Below are 20,326 nucleotides of genomic sequence, written 5' to 3'. Positions count from 1 at the left end.
TGTCTCAGAATTCAGGGTGATATCGTTGCTTGGGGATGTTCTGTTGAATTCACCAATCACATGCTCTCTGCAGCCAGGGCATCAAGATCCCTGATTCCTGTCCAGCCCTCCTACGTCTCGAACGACGACATCCCAGCGTTCAATTTCCTTCCTGGAATCTTAAACGTCTAAAAACTGTCCCTATTATCAATTCTAACTACCGAATCGGCCGTGCTACTGCTCAACATATTCCGGATCTTCGCTGTTACCGACCACCTACATCGCGATATCCTGAACCTTCTCGTATCGCTAAGGTTCCGCATGCTAGGCGACCTGAAGTGACTACGCCGATATCGTCCTTCGATCCCTCTCTCCCGTTGAAATTAAACCGCGGCATTCTTCTCATCGTATAAATCGAGTCCCTGGACGAAACCCCATTGCAAGGGAATTCACGAGCAAAGATGGCGGGCAAGATGTGGGAGGTGGATCCGGAGACAAGGAGCAAGGTCAGTCGCCTTTAGACCCCCTTCGGTGCAGTAGACGCTTATGGAGAATTGACTGACATGGCGTTGCGAAACACAGCTCCTCGAGATCCAGAAGACGAACAACAACAACGTGTGTGTCGATTGCCCCGCACCGAGTCCACAATGGGTAGGTCATCTCTCTACCCCCCAACATCCTTATCGGCCCCTCCGGGGCACCACCACTAACTCTCCCAGGCTTCCCCCAAACTCGGCATCTTCATGTGCCTCACCTGCTCCGGCATCCACCGCGGCCTCGGCGTCCACATCTCCTTCGTCCGCTCCATCACCATGGACGCCTTCAAGCCCGCCGAGCTCGCCCGCATGTCCCTCGGCGGCAACCAACCCTGGCGCGACTTCTTTGACCGCCACCCAGACAACGTGGCCCAGGCCCGCACCTTCGACGACTGCACCGTCGCCGACCGCTACGATTCCCTCGCCGCCGAGGAGTGGCGGGAGCGCTTGAGCTGCAAGGTCGAGGGGCGCGAGTTCGTCGCCGGCTCCGTGGAGAAGGAGCGAGAGAAGCGGAGGAAGACCGCGGCGGAGCGCGCACAACAGCGGGCTGGCGCTGGCGCCGCGATGGGTGGGTCGTCCGGGCAGAGCAGTCGGGCGGCGACGCCGGTGGCGCGGACGCGGGTAGCGGAGGGGCCGGCACCGGGGAAGGGAGGGTCGCCGGCGCTGGGGACATCGAGCCTGTCAGCAGCAGCAGCGCGGAAAGCGCAGAATGAGGCGTATTTCTCGAGGATGGGGGCAGAGAACGCGGGGCGGTCGGCGGACTTGGCGCCGAGCGAGGGGGGGAAGTACGCGGGGTTTGGGAGCGATCCGTCGTATCTAGCGGGGCCGGCGGGAGGGTCCGGCGGGGGTTTGGGGTTGGATGAGTTTCAGAAGGATCCGGTGGCGGCGTTGTCGAAAGGGTTTGGGTGGTTGAGTACGACGGTGGGGAAGGGGGCGAAGGATGGGTATGAGGGGTGGGTGGTGCCGGGGATGAAGAAGGTAAGTCGAAAAACCACCCGTCTCGCTTTGGGCCGGACTTCGCTGGACGCAGATACTGATCGCGCTGTATTAGTTCGCCGAGTCCGACCTTTCCAAAGCCGCCAGCCAAACCGCCCTGAACCTCGGAGCCGGTCTCCAATCCACTACCCGCACGGCCACCGAATCCTTCGGCCGCTTCGTCGAAGGCGAGGACGGGAAGCTCCATCCCGCCAGCTCCACCGGCCCGGAACGGAAGGATTTCTGGGATTCGTTCGGCGGAGAGGAACCGGCTGCTACAACGAGCAAGGTCGGGCCGCCGGCGGAGAAGAAGGACTTCTGGGATGAGTTTGCGGCGGCGGGGGAGACGACGACGCAGGGGCAGGGAGGGCCGGCGAAGAAGAGCGGGGCGATTGGGACGGCGGCGATGAAGAAGGGGAATGAAGGGGGGAAGAAGGACGGAGACGATGGGTGGGGGGATTGGTAGGATGGATGCATCTTGGGTGTTGGAAGTGGAAGGGATTGTACGATGACGAGCCGGAGTTACGAAGCATTGGCCCTTATTTTTATATCTTGGATAGATTCTCAAGATGCAGAAAATACATGTTGCTCTATTATTCAAAAATCCTCCCGCATGCTGCTGGCATGCTACCTAGCCAATCTATATGAATTTTGTAGATGTTACCAATTATAGCGCTCCCAATTCCTTCAACTTTGCAATCATCCCATCGACATTCTCCACCTTCACTCCTCCCTCCCTCGCCGGCGGCTCCTCCACGCTCACCGTCTTCAACCGCCTCTCCACATCTACCCCCATCTCCTCCAATGAGCGCTTCACCACCGGCTTCTTCTTCGCCTTCATAATATTCGGCAAGCTCGCATATCGCGGCTCATTCAACCTTAAATCCGTCGTGATCACCATCGGCAACTTCCCCTTCAGTGTTTCCTGGCCCCCATCCACCTCCCGCACCACCTCCACGCCCCCTTCTACCCCCACCGTCACCTGTGCCGCCTGTGTCGCCTGCCCCCACCCCAACAACCCCGCCACCATCTGCCCCGTCTGCCCCATATCCCCATCAATCGCCTGCTTCCCGAGAATCACCAAGTCCGCCTTCTCCTCGCGCGCCACCTGCGCGAGCAACTTCGCTACGCCCAGCGGCTCCAGTGGCGGTGCGTCGTCGGCGACGGTGACGTGGATCCCGCGATCCGCGCCCATGGCGAGCGCGGTGCGGAGCGCGTCGGCGGCCTTCGGGGGGCCGGCGGTGAAGGCGAGGATGTCGGCGATGCGGGGGGAGGTGGTGGGGGATTTCGCGGCGCGTTCGCGGAGGCGGACGGCTTCTTCGATGGAGAGCTCATCGAAGGGGTTCATGCTGTGTTTGACGCCGGCGGTTTCGACGCCGGTGTGGGATTTGTTGATGCGGGGTTTGACCTGGGGGGGTTAGTTCGAGGATGGTGGATTGGGGAGGAAGGGGGGAGGGATTAGGGGTGAGCTGGTATCATAGAGGTAGAGTCTCCGTAGGTGCGGATTGTCTCTACTGTCCTTGGTGGTGAAGCGGGGGAAGGGAAATCCAGATTGTTCCAGGGGGGAGACATACTGCATAGTCGATCACCCGTTTGATGGGGACAAGTACCCGTAGCCCAGACATGATGCAAACTCCTCCTCCAACTGCACTCTAAAAGACTTGAAAGGGGTTCAATTGGGAGGATTGGGGACGGTTGATGGTATTTCGAGAGAGCAAGACTCGGGCGAAGTCGCTCCATGTCCAAGTTGCGGGTGGCTGATCTTCGGTTGGCTTCGGTTTTCGGGTGAAGTTCCCGTGTTGGTGCCTGATGACGTCTGAGGCAAGCTTTCGTCCGATCCCCCAGCGGCCCAGCCCCTGAGACGGATGTCCTATGATTACTGTATCTCGACTTAAATTACTTTTGCAATGTAATTGCAAGAATAGGAAAGGGGGTCACTGTATTCCAGTGTAAATTATTAATATAGTCTTTTCCTCTATATTCCATACAATCAAGACGTCTAAATCTGCGGGTATCTAAGCATGATTCACTCCGTCCCGCCCTTCCACCTAATCGGCTAGATACACAACCATAAACCCTAGCCAACTTCCCACCACCCCCAGCGCGGAATACGAGCTAATGAACATCAGCGGCAAAAACTCCAACCGCGTCCCAAATACCAGCTCGTGCACGACCGCGCAGTAGCAGATCAGCGGGATCGCCACCGCGAGGTACAGCACGGAGAAGCGGTCCAGGAAGAAGACGCGACCCTTCGGGGAGCTGCGGACATGTTAGCGATGATGTGTCGAGGGCGCGGAGATACGTACACGGGCGCCAACCGATCGAAGGCGAAGAGGAACAGCACCAGCCACAGGACCGTGTAGACGACTTTGATGGGGAACTCGTGCGGGGTGAAGAGGAGGGGGAACAGGGCGACGTGGCCGGCGACAGCGAGAGGGCGGAAGGCACCGAGGTAGCGGCGGTCTTTCAACGCGAGCAGGCTGAAGGGGATGAGAACCAGCAGGATGGCCTTCTCGTGCACGTGCCAGCCGAAGAGGAAGGAGGCGTAGCCGCAGAGGATGAGGGCGCCGTGGAAGTTGGCGGCGGTGGGTTGGGCGAAGAGTTTGATGAGGGGGATCTAGGGGTGGGGAGGTTAGACTTAGGAGGGTGGGGGGATCGGAGGGGGGGGAGGCTTACGAGCATGAAGGTGAGGGTGAGGAGGAAGGTCGTTCGCGGATGGATAGGCGGTAGGACTGCGAACGCCGTGTCACCGACTCGACCGCGTGTGACGCTGTTGACGGCGTCAGGGTCCACTTGGAGGCCTAGGTACGGTGCAACTGTAACACGGGAGTCAGCATATATATCAATATTCCACCCGTCATTCACGGGTTGCGGCATCGATGCTCCTGGTGTCCCGTCGGGTGGGATAAGCACGTACCGAAAATCAGGACTCGATCCGTAAACGAGTACATCGCCCATACATTGGGCGCCCAATACGCGTGACACAGGCCGCGGGAGAAGGGGAACAGACGCGTCAGCAGCTGCGGGATCTGGCCATGATACGCGAACGGACCGAACGCCGCAGCGAAGACAGCCAGCAACCCCGTCCCCAACTTCACGGCGTTGGCGAGGCGGATGCGGACGACGGAGCCGGGGTGCAGGACGTAGACGCGAAGGAGATAAACAAAGTAAGCGGGGGCGAGGTAGAGGTAGATGTGCTTGAAGCAGAGGAGGGCGGCGAAGAGGAGGGCAGAGGGGAGGAGGGAGCGGGGGCGATGGGCGAGATGGAGGGAAAGGAGGAGGAGGCCGTAGAGGAGGGAGTTGTATTGGAAGTGGAGGTGGTCGATGAGGAGGAGTCCGGGGGAGAGAAGGATGGAGAGGGCGGCGGTGTGGGTGGTGGGTTTGGTGGGGGAGGAGGCGGTGATGCTGTTGGGGGGGGTTAGTATGGGTGACGGGATTGAGTGACGATCGGACGTACCGGTGGAGCGCGTAGACGAGGACCAGTTCGGTGAGGATCACGGTGCTTCGTTGGAAGGCGACGGTGGACCAGCTATCGTAGTTCAGGTTGTCGATGCGGAGCATGGCTGGGTCGACCCAACGGGCACATTGGGAGAGGAGCCATTCGAAGTAGGCGAAGAAGGGAGGGTAATCCAGAGTCCATTCTGAGGTGTCCTGATATCATGGTAAGCTGTTGGACCAAAAGCTAAATGTCTCGCCCGAAGACAGAGATATCGGGTGGGGGTACGTACCTCGTAATACCAGTTTTGGATGGGGAGCGAATGGGTGATCGCTAGCCAATTCCGATGCACTTCAAAGTCGGTTGATTTACTACTCCAGGTCAGATCTTGGGTGTCAAATCCGATATATCCATCAATGCAACGCATGGATCGTGGACTTGGATCTCACATACTACGCAGGGAACAACAGGACCTTGAATGCGCCGGCGACGATAGCGCATTGGACGAGGGTGGGATAGATGGCCTCAGGCATGGCGGCGGATGGACAGCATGTCCACTTGACTGGACCCGAGTGCGACGAAGCCGATGCCTGTGACACGGCCACACGTCTTCACCTCGACGCGGGATGTGGTTGGGATAGATGATGGGATGGACTTTTTGGGAGATTGAAACTTGAAAAGATCCGAGCTGCATGGATCGACGTTGGGAAAGTTCACAGAATCACAGCTCACACGTGTTGCGGCTCTCGCCCCGACCTCCGTTAGCTGCAGCTCCCTGCGTCCAGCGGCCGGCCCTGTCTGTCGCCCTGAGCTATGGACCAGCCGTCAACCGGGCCCACGAGGCGTTGAATGGAGTTGCTCAAGGCGCACCCCCGATCGGCAGCCAATTCCACGCGGGCGGGTTCTTCGGCTACAGATGAAAGAGCACAGCATGACAAGATTGACAACAGGACTACAGGAGACTTCTGTGAGGTGTGCAGGCTGCACTCTGCACTCTGCACTCGGCAGGGCACAACTCGCCAGCGATCCACCCGATCCACATGCACGTTGAAGTCTTGAAGGAAGCCAAGATGCAATTTGAACCGGAGGATCCATCGTTGGTCGATCTCCTTTTCCCGGGACAACTGGCTCGCGGTAATATGCCACCATCCCCAATACCGGGGACCATGATTGGGTTGATTAAATTGATGGAAATTGAGATAATACTTAAACGAGAACATCCTCTTGCGTGACCATTGGAAAAAAGGATGCCAGTAATATTAATATCGTACACAGTGTTTCTCTGTACTTTATTTACTGTACACCTTCACCAGCCCAATGGGATTCTGGCTTCCATCCAGCAAATTACAATAGACGGCGTTGACTATTTAGCGTCAGGCATTCAAGGCATTCATCCAATCATCCAATCACAGTAGATCCTCATACCGAATCGGGATAAGCGCCAGGTACAACCGACGCCCAAGCTCAGGCCAGCCCTGGGTCTGGCCTTGTGGCCTTCTGTTAACCCTTGTTACTCCTTGTGTGAGGGTCTGTTTTGTGTCACTCCTCTCCTTGTCTCTCACTCTCCATCTCATCCTCGATTCATTCATCGCTCTTCTCACTCTCCCCATTCACCACCACCTTTTACTCTCCTTCATTCATTCAATCCATATCTTCATTCGCTTCACTTCCTTTTATCTCCAGTCTTTCGAAGTATTGTCTTCACTTCTCTCCTTCTCATCTTCTCCCATCTGTGTTACCTTGAATAGCTACCTAGCTCGGTTTAGCTATTCACTCCACACCCTCGCTATTGATTCTGCCATCTATTCCCTTAGGCTTGTAATCCGTTTACATCTATTCTTCGTTCACTCGTTCAATAGCTGCCGATTCACTTATAATAGTGTTATTCGCCTATTCATTGTTTCGCCAATTCGACCGTGTTATTCCATAATTCCCTCCATCGACCGCCAGACACCCCCGAATCCACACCACCATCCTTTGGTTCTGTATTCATCCCCCAAGCAATAGTGCTTATTTACGTCGACTGTCCCTCGATCATTCCATCACCTGTACATTGTGAACAAGAGATTGTCAATAGCGGAACGCCCCTTCGCATTGTCCGCCCTCAAATACGGACACCAGATAATCACCCACAGCTCTGGTTCAATAGTGCAGTTTGCGTCGCGTATTGTCCGACAACAAGTGTGAATAGTAATCGAAGCTGCCCTCGAATCGGTGCTTGATGTGCAGAGAAGGTTCACGATAAGTCGTACGTCGTTTCCAGACCCTTCGTGTCTATAGAACTCGTAAGTCTCATTCCTCAGTCTTGATATTTCCGCATTCCGCTTCCACTCAGAAGAATGCCGATAATGGAATTCTTGAAGCTAACTCATTCGTCTCGGTTCTCCAGAGTCCCCTGATCGTAACAACATCGATCGGACTCCAGTTTCAGTGCCGATTCCTGCCCTCGACGTGGTTTAGGCCCGTCCCCGACCCCCTCGCTTGTTTCCTTCGTCGGTCGTGACCTTTCGTGTCGACCCTCCTTGCTTCTCCCCACGCGATACTTTCGGAAACTTTCAAGGACGATCTTGTCCCATTGCTCGATATGCAGCATCCTGACTCCGCGCCGAATGGCCCTGGTTCGAACCGTTTCCCTCCATACGGCAAAGCGAACATGAATGGCGCGAATATGAACGGTGATGGTACCGGATTTTCTCACGGAGCCTTTCACGGGAACCAGCCCTCGTTCGGAGATCGTCACTTGCAGCGCCCGAATATCCCCAATATCAACACGGGGCGAATGGGAGGCGGCAATCAACACGGTCATGCACCAGGCAGCAGCGACATGCAAACGCCTGGAACCGCATATGACATGAATTTCACCCCGCTGTTGCCTTCCCAGCTCCTTCTAGGCAGCCCTTTTCAGCCTGGATCCCCGAACGCCTTCACTCCTCAGTTCCAGAACTTCTCCACCTTTCCGAATCAGGGATCTGTCACTCAATCTCAGCAACAGACCCAACTCGGTAGTCCGACGCAGGGGCATACCAATCTTTCGCCAACCATGTATCAGAACCTCATGCAACCCGCCGCTGTCGGTGCTGGCAACTTCTATGGTGCTCCACAGTCTCCCACTGGAGGATACGGAAATCTCGGGAACCACACCCTTGGTGGTTATGGCAATCCGTTGGGCTTGTCCCCAGGATTGATGTCCGGGACGAGCCGAACCGTCTATCTTGGCAATATCCCCCAAGACACTACCGCGGAGGAGATCCTAGGACACGTTCGAAGCGGCCAAATTGAGTCGGTCAGACTCCTACCGGACAAGAACTGCGCTTTCATTTCGTTCCTTGACAGCAGCTCGGCGACTCACTTTCACTCCGATGCCATCCTCAAGAAACTTGCCATCAAGGGGCAAGATATTAAGATCGGTTGGGGAAAGCCATCGCCGGTGCCTACTTCGGTGGCGCTTGCAGTCCAGCAATCGAATGCGTCCAGGAACGTGTATCTTGGCAACTTGTCCGAGGATATCACCGAAGAGGAAATTCGAGAGGATCTTGGCAAATTCGGACCGATTGACACCGTCAAGATTGTGAGGGAGAAGAACATTGCCTTTGTACACTTTTTGTCCATCGGGAATGCTGTCAAAGCCGTGGCTCAGTTACCGCAAGAAACCAAATGGCAGGCTCCACGACGTGTGTTCTACGGAAAGGACCGTTGCGCATATGTGTCGAAGACGCAGCAGCAGAACGCCGCTCAATATCTCGGAATCGCGCCGGGTTACGCTCACGTGCTGAACGGTGCGGATCGCGACCTGATTTCGAATGCGTTGGCTCAGCAGTCTGTTGCAGCGGCAGCGGTGGCAACATCGGCCGGTGGTGTCAACAATCTGGGAAATCGGACGGTGTACCTGGGGAACATTCACCCTGAGACGACCATCGAGGAAATTTGCAACGTGGTGCGTGGTGGATTGCTCCATCACATTCGGTACATTCCGGACAAGCACATCTGCTTTGTCACTTTCATCGATCCCACTTCTGCGGCTTCTTTCTATGCCCTTTCGAACGTACAGGGCCTGATGATCCATAATCGGCGTCTCAAGATCGGCTGGGGCAAACACTCCGGTGCGCTTCCCCCCGCAATTGCACTCGCCGTGAGCGGTGGCGCATCTCGAAATGTGTACATCGGCAATTTGGACGAATCGTGGACGGAGGATCGACTAAGGCAGGATTTCTCAGAGTTCGGCGAGATCGAGCTAGTGAACGCGCTTCGGGAGAAGAGCTGTGCATTTGTCAATTTCACGAACATTGCGAATGCCATCAAGGCCATCGAAGCGGTGCGTGGAAAGGATGAGTACAAGCGATTCAAAGTGAATTTCGGCAAAGACCGCTGCGGCAACCCGCCCAGGCAAATGGGTCAACACAATCAGCAGCAGCAACAGGCGCAGATGAACAACGAAGAAGTTGGCTCACCCAACAATATGCTCAACGGCCATCATGCTCCCCCTCCGGTTCAGGCTCAGGCCCCCACTCCTACATCGATTCTCAACCTTGGCAATAACAATCCATTGTTGATTTACCTGCAACAGGCACAGCAGCAGCAACATCAGCAGCAGCAGACTGCTTACGACGCCAACACCTCCGGGCACGCACCGACTTTCCCGACCGCTGGCAATGCTGCCTCCTTCTACCCATCTAACTCCCCGAGCCCGCCCCAGGGCACCTCGACCAGTTCCAACCCGTCTCATGCTTCCCACGGGCCTAGCGCTTCTTTTTCGCTCGGATCTTCCATGAATATGGGCTCAAACTCGATGGCTAACCACCAGCATACCCACTCCCATGCACCCATTCAATCTTCCATGGCCATGTCCCCTCAACCCTACATAAACGGGAACGGAACTGCGAACGGAGCGTCCGGCGCAACCACCGTCAACGGTCTTCTCGCGCCCACGAACTCCGGCGCGGGTGCACGGGGCCAGCACGCTCGCGCGGTGAGCCTTCCGGTCTTCACCCAGGGCAACGGCCAACACCCCGCGGCGACCCAGCAGGGACCGATGATGGCCGGCTCGCAGGCCGGCATGATGCCCATGGGCAATCCCTTCAGCGGCATGACGAACGGCGGATACGGCGGCAATCATTACGGGCTCGCGATCCAAGGCGACAGCAACGGGGCGGGGAATCTCCCGGGTTGGGCGGAGGAAGAGATCGGTGGCGGCGGCATGGCCATCGGCGTCAACGGCGGGATGTGAGCATCCTCCGAATTGGCAAGTCACTCGGGCGGATGAAGGAAGGACGAGTGAGATGACGGACGGCGAACGTCCGACGCAGAACATGGATGGAGAATCACCATCCAGGCATTACGGCGATGGGGCGACACATTCACGGCTCTTTTATTGCAGTTCAGCTGTGCAATATTTGATCTTTTTTCCCTTTCTCTTCTCATTCCGCGTTTCGAAATCACTTTGCGCTACATTAATACCCTTCCTTTCCACTCACTCGCTCTTCGAGTGGAATCAGAGCTCACGTCGACGGTTCGGCCACTGAGCGATCTCGGGCTACTGCCTACGGACTTGGAGCACATCATCAATCACATCATACTCATACATCAGGAGGGTCCGAAATCTTTCGACTGCTCCCCTCACCACTCACATATATCTTAATCCCCACCCCGATCCCAATTCTGCGGATCCTCCTGAACCATACCTGCACCTCATCAACCTCATTTTCCTTCCCCTTTCTCTTCTCCAACTAGCATGTAACTTAACCCTTACCCTAACTGAATCGGCCATACTTTAATAGCTTCCCCTTCTCTTGCCTTCTTGCGTGTGCTTATGGTTGCTTTGTTTGTTTTTCGCTCGTTTCGCAGTGCTTGGGATTGCTCTACTTCTTGATCATTGAACTTCTGCTTTCCCTTCGGTTCCGGTTCCGGTTCCTCGTTGGCCTTTCTGGACGGATCTTTTTATCATTTATTATACTCGACCTCCATTCGCCATCCGCCTGCCTTTCAAAATCCGCTTCTTGTGAATCTCCTTGGAATCTGCATTTGCCGGCCGCCCCGCGATCGAATGGGTTCGAACGGGACGGGCCTTTACCGGTTTATACTGGGCTTGGGTTGGACGGGGGACGGATCGGGACGCGCTTCTGGCTCATTTCGGGCAATGGATAAGGAGGAAAACGGAGGGCATGGATGTCCGGAACACCTCTCCAGTTGCTGGCGTCAGAGATAGGTACCTTGCGGGCTAGTAGCATGGAGGCATTTGTCAACCCTATCCGGGCGGGATCGAATTCCAACGTCTACCGCTATCACATCGCAACCCGTTGTCGAGCCTGAAATACGTGCGTGATTTGAAATCTGAATTATAGAGTTCAACAAGCTCGAGGAGACACCACTATGTTCCGGGGTATCGTACAAGTATCCAAAGCAACCTATCCAATAAACGCCACGCCTATGTCGTGATTCCGGACCCATCTTCCACAGCATATCCAGCAAACGCCGTTCCAGACACATCTTCCAAAGCCCTCAATGAGCACTTGATCAGCTTTGAACGCCCTCGCATCCCGCGCCAATTCGAAAGATTCCCGCCCCCGCAACCACCCGGCCCTCAAAGCGACTCCAAATCCTTCTCGCTCGACACATCTGACTTCTCATCCTCCGACTCCGGCCCCTCTCGCTCATGCGACACCTCCATCTTCACCATAATCGCCCTCGACAGCTCCCCCGGCCGCACCGGCACCGACCCCCGCCTCCCCCCGTCACCAAACATCAACTCCTGCCCGCCACCGCGCTGCTCGCGCCCCTGTGACTTCGAAAACTTCACAGGACACTCCGACATCGGCTGGGCGGCGGAGATGGTGACAACGTTCCCGAATGCGGGGTCGCCAAGCTCGGGGTCGAAGGGGCGGGCGCCGGCGGGGCGGGTGCCGATGCGGGAGACGATCCAGGACCAGCGGGCGGAGGGGGAGGGGGAGTGGTTGGTGGTGAAGCCGGATACGAGGGCGGGGAAGAGGCGGAGAAGGGCGGGGCGGAGGGTGGGGAGGCAGACGGAGATGCAGGCGAGGGCGCCTTCGATGGCGGACCAGTAGAAGACGGGGGTGGTGTGGTCTAGATAAGGGGAGTTAGAGGGAGGGGTTAGAGGAGATGGGAGGAGGGGAGGAGTGCGTACAGGTAACGTCGTCGATGTAGAGTTCCATCTTCGCGCCGACTTGCAGGAAGATGACGAGGCGCGCGACCGACGCTGCAATGACGAGCGAGCCCGCCAGGAACATGCCGCCGACGGCAACACGCTGCTTGATCGGCATCTGCAGCTTCCAGATCATCGGGATCGGCAGAACCATGATCAAGAGGTCGGTCACGGCGTCGGTGACCCCGATGGCCCAGTAGAACTTGACGACGTCGAAGCAATATTGCGCGTACTCCCGCTCCCAGCGCGTCCAGATAGTATTGACGGGCGTGCATTGGAAGAGGCTCGCGAGCCAGAAGCCGAGGAGCCAGGCGGTGGCGATGGCGATGGAGACATCGACGACGCGTTTGAACGGTTGGGTAGAGAAGATGCGGCGGAAGAGGAAGAGGAGGGAGAGCTTGCACAGGCCGACGGCGGCGATGTTGGAGAGCTGGATGGTGAATTTCACTTGCTCGTAGATTTTCAGGGCGTCGTGCATGACCGGTTGGCTATCCGGGCCGTATTGTTTGCTCTGGTGAGTACCCAATTCTCCTAGTACGCCGTCTGGAAACATGTTAGCAGGTATCGATTGAATGGAGCCGCAGCTAACCTACCTATTATAAGAGCAGCTCCCATCCCGACAGTCAGCAACTCTAAGATGTCAGCTTCCTATGGACACCATTCTCCTTCTCGTCACCACAAGGGACGAGCGAACGATCGTCGACTTACCAAGGCGGGTAGGATGAGCCAGTCGTCGATTTTGAATCCAGCCGGCGTTAGAGTACGGGAGTAGAATCGCAGGGCAACGAAAGGAATGGGCAGTGCACCGCAAACGGCGCCCAGTGCGATGACCTGAGTACTTGAGTAACCCATATTGACAGTTTGTACCGGAGCGGTTGGATGAGATGGCGAGGAACCAGATATCGACCCTTCGTAGACAACTCGTGATAGATGATTATAGGCCCTTCATCCGCCTCATCTGAATTCCACTGGCCTCTTCAGGACTTCACCACACCTTATAGCAAACTGTTTGCGAGATGAAGTCGAAAATAGAAGTAAATGAGGGTTAGATTGAAATCGAAAGCGAAGGATTCAGAACACAAGTTTAAGCAGACTTGGACGACGGCATCGCCATTAAAGAGCGGCTTACCGTTGACTACATATTCGGGTACCTATTCAAAGGCCTGCAGTGGCAACCACCGGGAATGGTTGTCGATATCCGCTGCAGAGCGCAACCGATACACGTCCCACATACGGCGAACTTCCGTTTCGAGATTCGGCAACAGCGAACATGACGTTTGATTTGCCCTGCTATGCAGGCAGTCAATCAGGCCTGTGCATATGGGCCACCACGAGGGCGCTTAACCCGCACAACGTGGTTTTAGGTGGCTCAAGTGTCCAATGTGGAGCGTAGGGAAACACTGGTCGTGAAGGGTGGGAGGTTTGTCCCGTGGAGGAACGGATCAGAGACCAAACTGGTCGGATCGTCAATCCAGGCTTTACTGCGTAGATGCGATTATTGGAGGAGGAGTTTCGGACACTCGGGCTTGACGGTCGATGTCAAGGATCTCGGGCTGCGAAGATCTGTGATGTTGCCGTGGTGGTGTTGAAGATACAAGGATGGCGGCTAGCTTTAACCGGAACAAGTTAGCGATTTTCCAAATAGCTATCCCAACTTCACTGCGCCATGCCACCCAAAGGCTCAATATACTAAGAAATGCTGGTAGTAATGGTCAGTGAACAGTCCTCGAAGATCAATCTAGTTGTCATGATGTACTTTGGATCCGACATTTACTTTCCCATTCTTCTAGGGCTGTACGGTAACGTCGTTCTGAGATCGACGCTAGGCCTTTGGTAGTTTCTATATCGGGTCATTGGTATGAGGGATATTTACCTGTCCCTAACTAGGCGATACTCGAAGTTGCCATAGTAAACATTGCTCCATTATCGGCCTTCAATGCACGGGAAGCCTCTGGGAGTTCTGCGCCTAGATGATTGTCCACCGTGGCACACTCCACACGTTGAATCCCCGCTCAAACACGAATGGCTCGTCCTTTCTTCTTCCGATATCAGTGAGTTCTAGCTCGCCTTCATGGCGATTGTGGATTGCCCTCCCTGTGATTGACTTGTAGCATCCACCTGCCACCACTCCTGACATGGGCACGCGCCACGTAGGTTATACACCGAACAGTGGTCTTACTGACCAAGGGGACTTCTGCCTGATACCAAACATAGCCTTGTTGTGAGATAGACTGAGGAGCTAACACCTTCCAAAATCAATTGCTCACCAGATCATCATGTCGAGGTCGCAGATCCACGCACTGCAACTTGGCCGTGTGCCGTACCAGAGGTGCGCCATCTGGAGAGGACATTGGAAGGGTTCGACATCTTTTCTCCCTTGGATTCATTGCTATCGAATGTGTCTCTGCATGCCCAGAATGTTGTAGATCCATTTCCCAAAGAAAAGATTGGTCCGGGTATGAAGGATGGGGTCCACGTCCGCCGTATTTCCTCTAGACTGAAGGACCAGTTGCCGGTCGCTAAGAATGGGGCTGCGATCCTAAAACTGGATGGGCAGCTTTTGTGGGAAGAGAAGGACATCCCACTGCTCTCGCCCCTTCCACAACACATGCAATTTAATGAAGCTCTTAGACCGGAAACTGAACGGAAATGGTCAGGCAGTGACACTGTGGGTACGCGCTGGATTCTCCTAACCATCCAGTACTGATGTTATCGATCTGTAGGACGTCTTTTCAGAGCGTTGTCTATTTGACAAGCCGGGGATACTACCTGCTACAAGTTCGACGACCATACGCTTTCTCATCCAAGCTCTTACCGGAGACATGAGTGTGATAGAATGGAAGACTTGTAGACAGGTTCTTGAAACCGTCTCGAGAGATGCGGCAGCTACTCAAACGAGCATCAACAACGGTTGCCGGCTTGCGTGACTTTATGTGTCGCTCGGGGCCAAATAACTATTTGCTAGAGGATCTGAAACATGTAAATCGTCTGGTGTGAGTAGATGAGTAAAAATATTGACTGGCTTTGACGGTTCTCCCCATTATCGATCTAACGGGGCAGGTTTAGAGGGAGCGAGTTGATCTTGGCTGGAATAAGCTGCTGGAGAACGCGATACTTCGCCTGGAGGAGAAGATTTGAATAAAAAGTTGCATCAACTAACTTAATCAAATGGATTCAAACTAAGTTAGTGCCCGGAAAGAGATTGATAATAAACTGTTGAGGGTCCCACTGTGCCCAAAATGCATCCATCCCAAGGCACAGCATAGGACTGTTAGACCAGGCAAACGGAACACAAACAACATGGACTATAATGATAAACCATTTCTATAGCGCCTAATAAGGCGATGAAGTTAAAAAATGAATATCTAAGCGATGAGAAAAGTAATCCGAGCATCAGGCCATGAAGACTTGAGGTTGAAGGCAGACCACGTGAGGAGACCAACGGAACCAAACTTCCTCTTCTTTTCTGGTAGACATCTTAACTTCCACTCGCTACAACGGCAAAAGAAAGCATCGTTTATGCGATCAAATGACCTTCCCCACGAGATAATCCATCAAATGACTGTATTTCAGTTGTGTCCGACCGATATAATGGGCCTCGAGACTTGCAAACGATCGGAAAAATAGGACCGTGGTCGATCGACTTGTTTCATGCCATCCTTGGTCGAAGTCACTCCAACACCAGATTGGCATCTAGCCCATCACGGTTTCGCTTAACCTCATCTCCAAATGGAGTGTTTCGCTGGCATTCGCATGTTGCCGAAGTGTCCTTCCTAGCTAGAATCGAACTACAGTGGCCAACGAGTCGGACACTCCACTCTGACATGGACCGAATCCGATTTACCCACGAAAACCGACAATACAGATGATGAGAATGGAGGCTAAATTTCTTTCTGCGCGAGAGGGTCGAATACGAATACCTGGGCTACTGGACTAGGAACTCTCGCTGCCTTGGAAGCATTCTAGATAAGGTGTAGTCCTCACCATCATGGTCAAGATGGCACTGGTAGATTGTAAGAGAACGTATCTGGACGCAGTCAGGATGTCCGGTTCTTGGTGGGATATATACTCAATTGCCAGAGTAAGCCTCCTCACTTGACTCAGGTGGACCGGCCAGCAACGATGCTTGGAGTTAATCCAACTTTGTGGGCTTTCTTTCAGTCAACTGTCAAACTCCTGGAATTTTGTGGATTTGTACCCGACTCGCCCATATTCCTCCTGATTTCGCTATTTTGAGTATGCGCAATTCATTAAGTCGCTCGTCATATCGCCCACGGGGGAGACTTTCAGCAATGATATTAGTCGATTTGCTCTTCGGCTGTTTGTCGTACAACTATAGAAGTGTCAAGTTATGTTTATACATATCATCAGCATTACATCTGTTAGCAGCATGTCGGCAAAAGGGAACCGCATTGATTTAAAAGAGCTTGGATTTGCACCCGGCACGGGGAACGGTTATGGACGCAGCGTTAGTATTGGGCAGACAGGCTCCATTGAACGTATTGGACACCGAGAAAGCCGACGCAACTGAGCGTAGGTAGTTTGCAATTCGGATGTTCGACGGACGACGTGGACATGATTCATATCAACAGCACTAACATAAAGCCAGGGAAATACTGAGGCCATCAAACGCCGCCTCTCAAGGCAAGGCCGATGACTGCTATCTCGTCTATGAAGAAGCCTCTACTCCAGATGAGCGTACTTCAGATGGACGCGATTCATTAATACATGACTGTCTGAATATGAATAGTCCACCGTGTAGATGCCTCCGGGCATCCAACAGCGAAGAGGCCATTCTTCAATCCGTCTTACGACACGTTCTTCCGAACTAGGGAAAGCAGACGCACGCTGAGCAGCGTCAGCACGAGTGGGAGAGATGGCGCAACTGAGCAAAACATTGAAGGGTCGAAGTGGTGATGATGTGCCTAGGCGAGCCGCGACCGGCATGGGCCAGCCTGATGTCAAATGTGGCAGCTCGGACAGCATGACCGTTTTGGTCAAGGTTGGGTGACCCGACAGCCAGCTCGGCGGGCGGGGGGGCGTGTTTACGGAACGGACCAAAAGTGCACTGCGATGCCGCACACCATTGTCGCTAAGTCTCATCTATTTTCTATTCGTGGAACTGATATCTGCTTAATACAAGCCGTTTACAGTATGATTCCTCAATAGACTTCAATATCTACTATTGTCGCGCGCTATTCATCGTCCAAGTGGTTGGCAACTGGTGATAGAAAGGGTTATTGTCGCGTCGACTCCATGTCACGTGCATTCAGAGCTAAGAGAGCGACCGGAAAAGAATCCATCTGACGTTCATTCACCACCACTTCACCCTTCTTCACCTTCACCTCCCCCAACAACTCCCACCTTCCAACCATCTTCCACTTGCTTTCATCAACCACCTGTTTCTTCCATCAAATCTTCACCACAAACCTTCGCTTCTCATCCTTTTCCAATCCCCCACCAACTAGCTTCATCGAATTCATTGCAAAGTCATCGCGACATTGTACTCCCGAGTGGTTCTCACCCAGTAATCAGCTTGCACTCTTCACCGAATTGTTCTACACGCGTTCCACGCATCATGGCCGAGGAGGTCAAGCCTGACGCTGCTGTTGCAGCTCCTGTTGCAGCTCCGGTGCCCGAGGAGACCATTGCCGCGCCCGTTGCCGGTTCCGACGCGTCTAAGGAGGATCCGTCCACCGAGGCCAAGGTTGATGGCACTCCCGCCAAGACAGACCAGACCACCGATAGTAGGTTCATCAAGAATGTCGCGTCATTTATCAAGTTGGTTACTCACACTCTACTCTACCTCTGTAGATGCTGTCCCACAGACCGAGACCAGCTCTGCGGAGCCCGCCGCGACCAAGGAGTCGGAAGCAGGTTCTCAAAAGCCTGCAAATGAAGGCACCAACGGAGCTGAAGGTACGCGTCATGATAACTTCATTTTAAAGTGGCAAAAACACTGACAGCTCCTTGCTTTAGCTTCCGCTGACACGATCGAGCCATTGGCCGCGACAACAAACGGCGCAACTGACGCGACCAAGAGGGACAGGAAGCGGAAATCGTCATCCGGGGTGCCTGAGCACAAATCCAAGAAGCTCAACCGCAAGAAGAGCATGCCTCAGCTCCAACTGGACGTTGAGCCGGGTCAGTTCTGGTTTGCGCGCATGAGAGGGCACCAGCCGTGGCCTTCCGTCATCTGCGACGAGCAAATGCTACCCATCTCATTGCTCAGCAAACGCCCTGTGAGCGCCAAGCGCGTTGATGGTACATGGAGGGCAGACTTCGAGGTCGGCGGGAAGAACGTCCGTGATAGGCGATATCCGGTCATGTTTCTTGCCACTAATGAGTTGTACGTGCATGATTATGTGCTAATGTGACTTTTTGGCTAACCCCAATCATCTAGTGCGTGGCAACCAAACACGGATCTGCTGCCTCTCGACATGAATGAGATCAAGGAGAAAGTGGAGAGCGGAAATCAAGGCAAGATGCCGAACACGCTCTGGGAAGCTTACAAGACTGCTGCCGGCGAGCATAGTCTCACCCACTTCAAGTCTGTTCTCATGGAACATGAGAAGGCCATGGTGAAAGAGCAAGAAGACCGTGAGCAGGAGGAGGAGCTCCTCAAGCAGCAGATTGAAGCCGCGGATAAAGCTGCTGCTGAACAGGCGGAGAAGAAAAAGGAGAAGGCGGAGCAGCAGAAGAAGAGCAAGAAGAAGGGCAAGAGTGATGATGTCGAGATGGCGGATGCAGATGGTACTGCTAAGGCTTCCAAGTCGAAAAAGCGAAAGAAGGGCGAAGCTGCTGACACTGATGCAGAGGAGGGCACTAAGGTGAGCAATTTGGCATATCTACAATTCTTGCATTTATGCTTACTCTGTACAGCCCCCGAAAACTCCCAAGCTGAAGCTCACAAACAAGAGCACTGATACCCCAGCAGCCGCCTCTGACACGAAGTCGAAGAAGGCTTCCAAGCCTTCTGCGAAGAAAGCCGCTTTCAAAGATACGGCTCCAAAGGAGGAGAAGAAGCAGGAGACGGAGGCGGAGAAGCTCGAGAAGCGCCAGAAACTGGGTAAGAATCGCGTATTTCGTTGTTTGCATGATCATAACTGATGCGTGGACAGTGTTGTTCCTTCGCCACAGGCTTCAGAAAGGCTTCCTGGACAAGAATACCCCCCCTAAGGATGAGGATATGCCGGACATGTCGCTGCGACTTTCCGATTTGGAAAAGCATGAGAATCTCGAGGTTTCGATCATCAAGGCCACGAAGATCAACAAGGTCCTGAAGCAATTGCTTCGAATCGAGTACATTCCGCGAGATGAGGAGTTCCATTTCAGACAGCGAGCGACTGATCTTCTCGGGATCTACAACAAGTCCATGGAGCTCGAAACCCCGACTCCGGCACCTGCTGCATCAACCGGAGCAGCTGCGCCGAAGAGCGAGGAGCCCGAGGTGAAGACCAACGGCGTCAACCATGAGGAGCCTGCCAAGGAGGGCGCTTCACCAGACGAGAAGAACGAAGTGAAGTCGGTTGAAGCGGAAGAGCCCAAGAAGGACACCCTGGAAGTCGCTGAAGGAGATGGTGACATTTCCATGACAGACGCGAAAGCTGATATGGTCGCACCAGAGGAGGCCCCCGAGCGGGCAGCCGAGACCGCCGCGGACGCACCGGTCGCAAGCACCGAGGAGCCCAGCTTTGCAACGTAGATCCGTCGCCGCAGGGTGTCATTTCACCATTCACGTTTCACCTTTTTCCCTCTGGTGTTCCCTCGCGATGCTAGCGAGGTTGTACCATGGTGAATCCCTAATTCTCATCGATTCTCTGGTAATAGCGGCATCGTGGCGGATTTTCTCACAAATTGTGGTAGTGGATTAGTAGTCCTTCATTCGGCGGTTGGGTGGGAAGGATGGCTGGCGCTCTTGGCGTCATGGGTCGTTGAGATTCTCCTTGATTAAGGTTCGACATGAGGAGGGGACGGTCTATAGTGAGCGTCATCGCGACGGATGATTGAGAAGTACTACAACACAGAGGACAGCTACAGTTTCCTGCGATCCAGCAGAGACGAAGATATGCCCTCCATGGTGTTGATGCTCGATTCAATCAGGTAGTTTCATGATCTACAGTTGCGGTACAGGTAGCTCCAAAATTCAAAATGTTCATTCAATATCATATGCGGCTGCATCTTCTCTAACCTTATTTCTCAATTTCGAGTTGAAAGAGCTTGGTGGGGAATGCCGTGATGTCC

At 54.3% G+C, this 20,326-nt stretch overlaps 6 protein-coding genes across 6 annotated transcripts; 3 read left to right on the top strand and 3 right to left on the bottom strand.

Moving 5' to 3' along the window:
• Nucleotides 1–131: 131 nt before the first annotated feature.
• P152DRAFT_514104 (ArfGap-domain-containing protein) lies at nucleotides 132–2,324 on the top strand. The gene is made up of 4 exons (XM_033682841.1): nucleotides 132–485; nucleotides 562–630; nucleotides 699–1,493; nucleotides 1,567–2,324. The coding sequence occupies exons 1-4, from the start codon at nucleotides 441–443 to the stop codon at nucleotides 1,954–1,956; spliced, it is 1,299 nt and encodes a 432-aa protein (XP_033534085.1). The 5' UTR covers nucleotides 132–440; the 3' UTR covers nucleotides 1,957–2,324.
• Nucleotides 1,926–3,192, bottom strand: P152DRAFT_339889 (electron transfer flavo protein subunit beta). The gene is made up of 3 exons (XM_033675320.1): nucleotides 3,065–3,192; nucleotides 2,473–2,898; nucleotides 1,926–2,415 (listed from the first exon to the last, which is right to left on the bottom strand). Exons 1-3 carry the CDS (start codon nucleotides 3,113–3,115, stop codon nucleotides 2,158–2,160), a joined length of 735 nt encoding a protein of 244 aa, XP_033534084.1. The 5' UTR covers nucleotides 3,116–3,192; the 3' UTR covers nucleotides 1,926–2,157.
• Nucleotides 3,193–3,419: 227 nt separating this feature from the next.
• On the bottom strand, nucleotides 3,420–5,835 carry P152DRAFT_458293 (dolichyl glycosyltransferase). Its single transcript, XM_033679422.1, has 7 exons — nucleotides 5,380–5,835; nucleotides 5,219–5,297; nucleotides 4,948–5,141; nucleotides 4,408–4,895; nucleotides 4,167–4,306; nucleotides 3,797–4,107; nucleotides 3,420–3,749 (listed from the first exon to the last, which is right to left on the bottom strand). The coding sequence occupies exons 1-7, from the start codon at nucleotides 5,457–5,459 to the stop codon at nucleotides 3,539–3,541; spliced, it is 1,503 nt and encodes a 500-aa protein (XP_033534083.1). The 5' UTR covers nucleotides 5,460–5,835; the 3' UTR covers nucleotides 3,420–3,538.
• A 1,335-nt stretch (nucleotides 5,836–7,170) lies between these two features.
• Nucleotides 7,171–10,160, top strand: P152DRAFT_339150 (uncharacterized protein). Its single transcript, XM_033675319.1, has 2 exons — nucleotides 7,171–7,211; nucleotides 7,316–10,160. Exon 2 carries the CDS (start codon nucleotides 7,511–7,513, stop codon nucleotides 10,148–10,150), a length of 2,640 nt encoding a protein of 879 aa, XP_033534082.1. The 5' UTR covers nucleotides 7,171–7,211; nucleotides 7,316–7,510; the 3' UTR covers nucleotides 10,151–10,160.
• A 1,343-nt stretch (nucleotides 10,161–11,503) lies between these two features.
• P152DRAFT_449194 (uncharacterized protein) lies at nucleotides 11,504–12,934 on the bottom strand (the record flags this gene model as incomplete). The annotated part of the gene is made up of 4 exons (XM_033678096.1): nucleotides 11,504–12,003; nucleotides 12,065–12,625; nucleotides 12,676–12,730; nucleotides 12,791–12,934. 4 exons carry the CDS (start codon nucleotides 12,932–12,934, stop codon nucleotides 11,504–11,506), a joined length of 1,260 nt encoding a protein of 419 aa, XP_033534081.1.
• A 4,442-nt stretch (nucleotides 12,935–17,376) lies between these two features.
• P152DRAFT_338937 (uncharacterized protein) lies at nucleotides 17,377–19,990 on the top strand. The gene is made up of 5 exons (XM_033675318.1): nucleotides 17,377–18,001; nucleotides 18,062–18,431; nucleotides 18,486–18,912; nucleotides 18,965–19,151; nucleotides 19,204–19,990. The coding sequence occupies exons 1-5, from the start codon at nucleotides 17,794–17,796 to the stop codon at nucleotides 19,785–19,787; spliced, it is 1,776 nt and encodes a 591-aa protein (XP_033534080.1). The 5' UTR covers nucleotides 17,377–17,793; the 3' UTR covers nucleotides 19,788–19,990.
• Nucleotides 19,991–20,326: the final 336 nt, after the last annotated feature.

The sequence above is a fragment of the Eremomyces bilateralis genome, assembly GCF_010015585.1.
Source record: "Eremomyces bilateralis CBS 781.70 unplaced genomic scaffold P152scaffold_9, whole genome shotgun sequence".
NCBI classification, from domain to species: domain Eukaryota; kingdom Fungi; phylum Ascomycota; class Dothideomycetes; order Eremomycetales; family Eremomycetaceae; genus Eremomyces; species Eremomyces bilateralis.
Note: the sequence above shows the minus strand (reverse complement) of the source record. Positions and strands in the feature narration are given on the sequence as shown.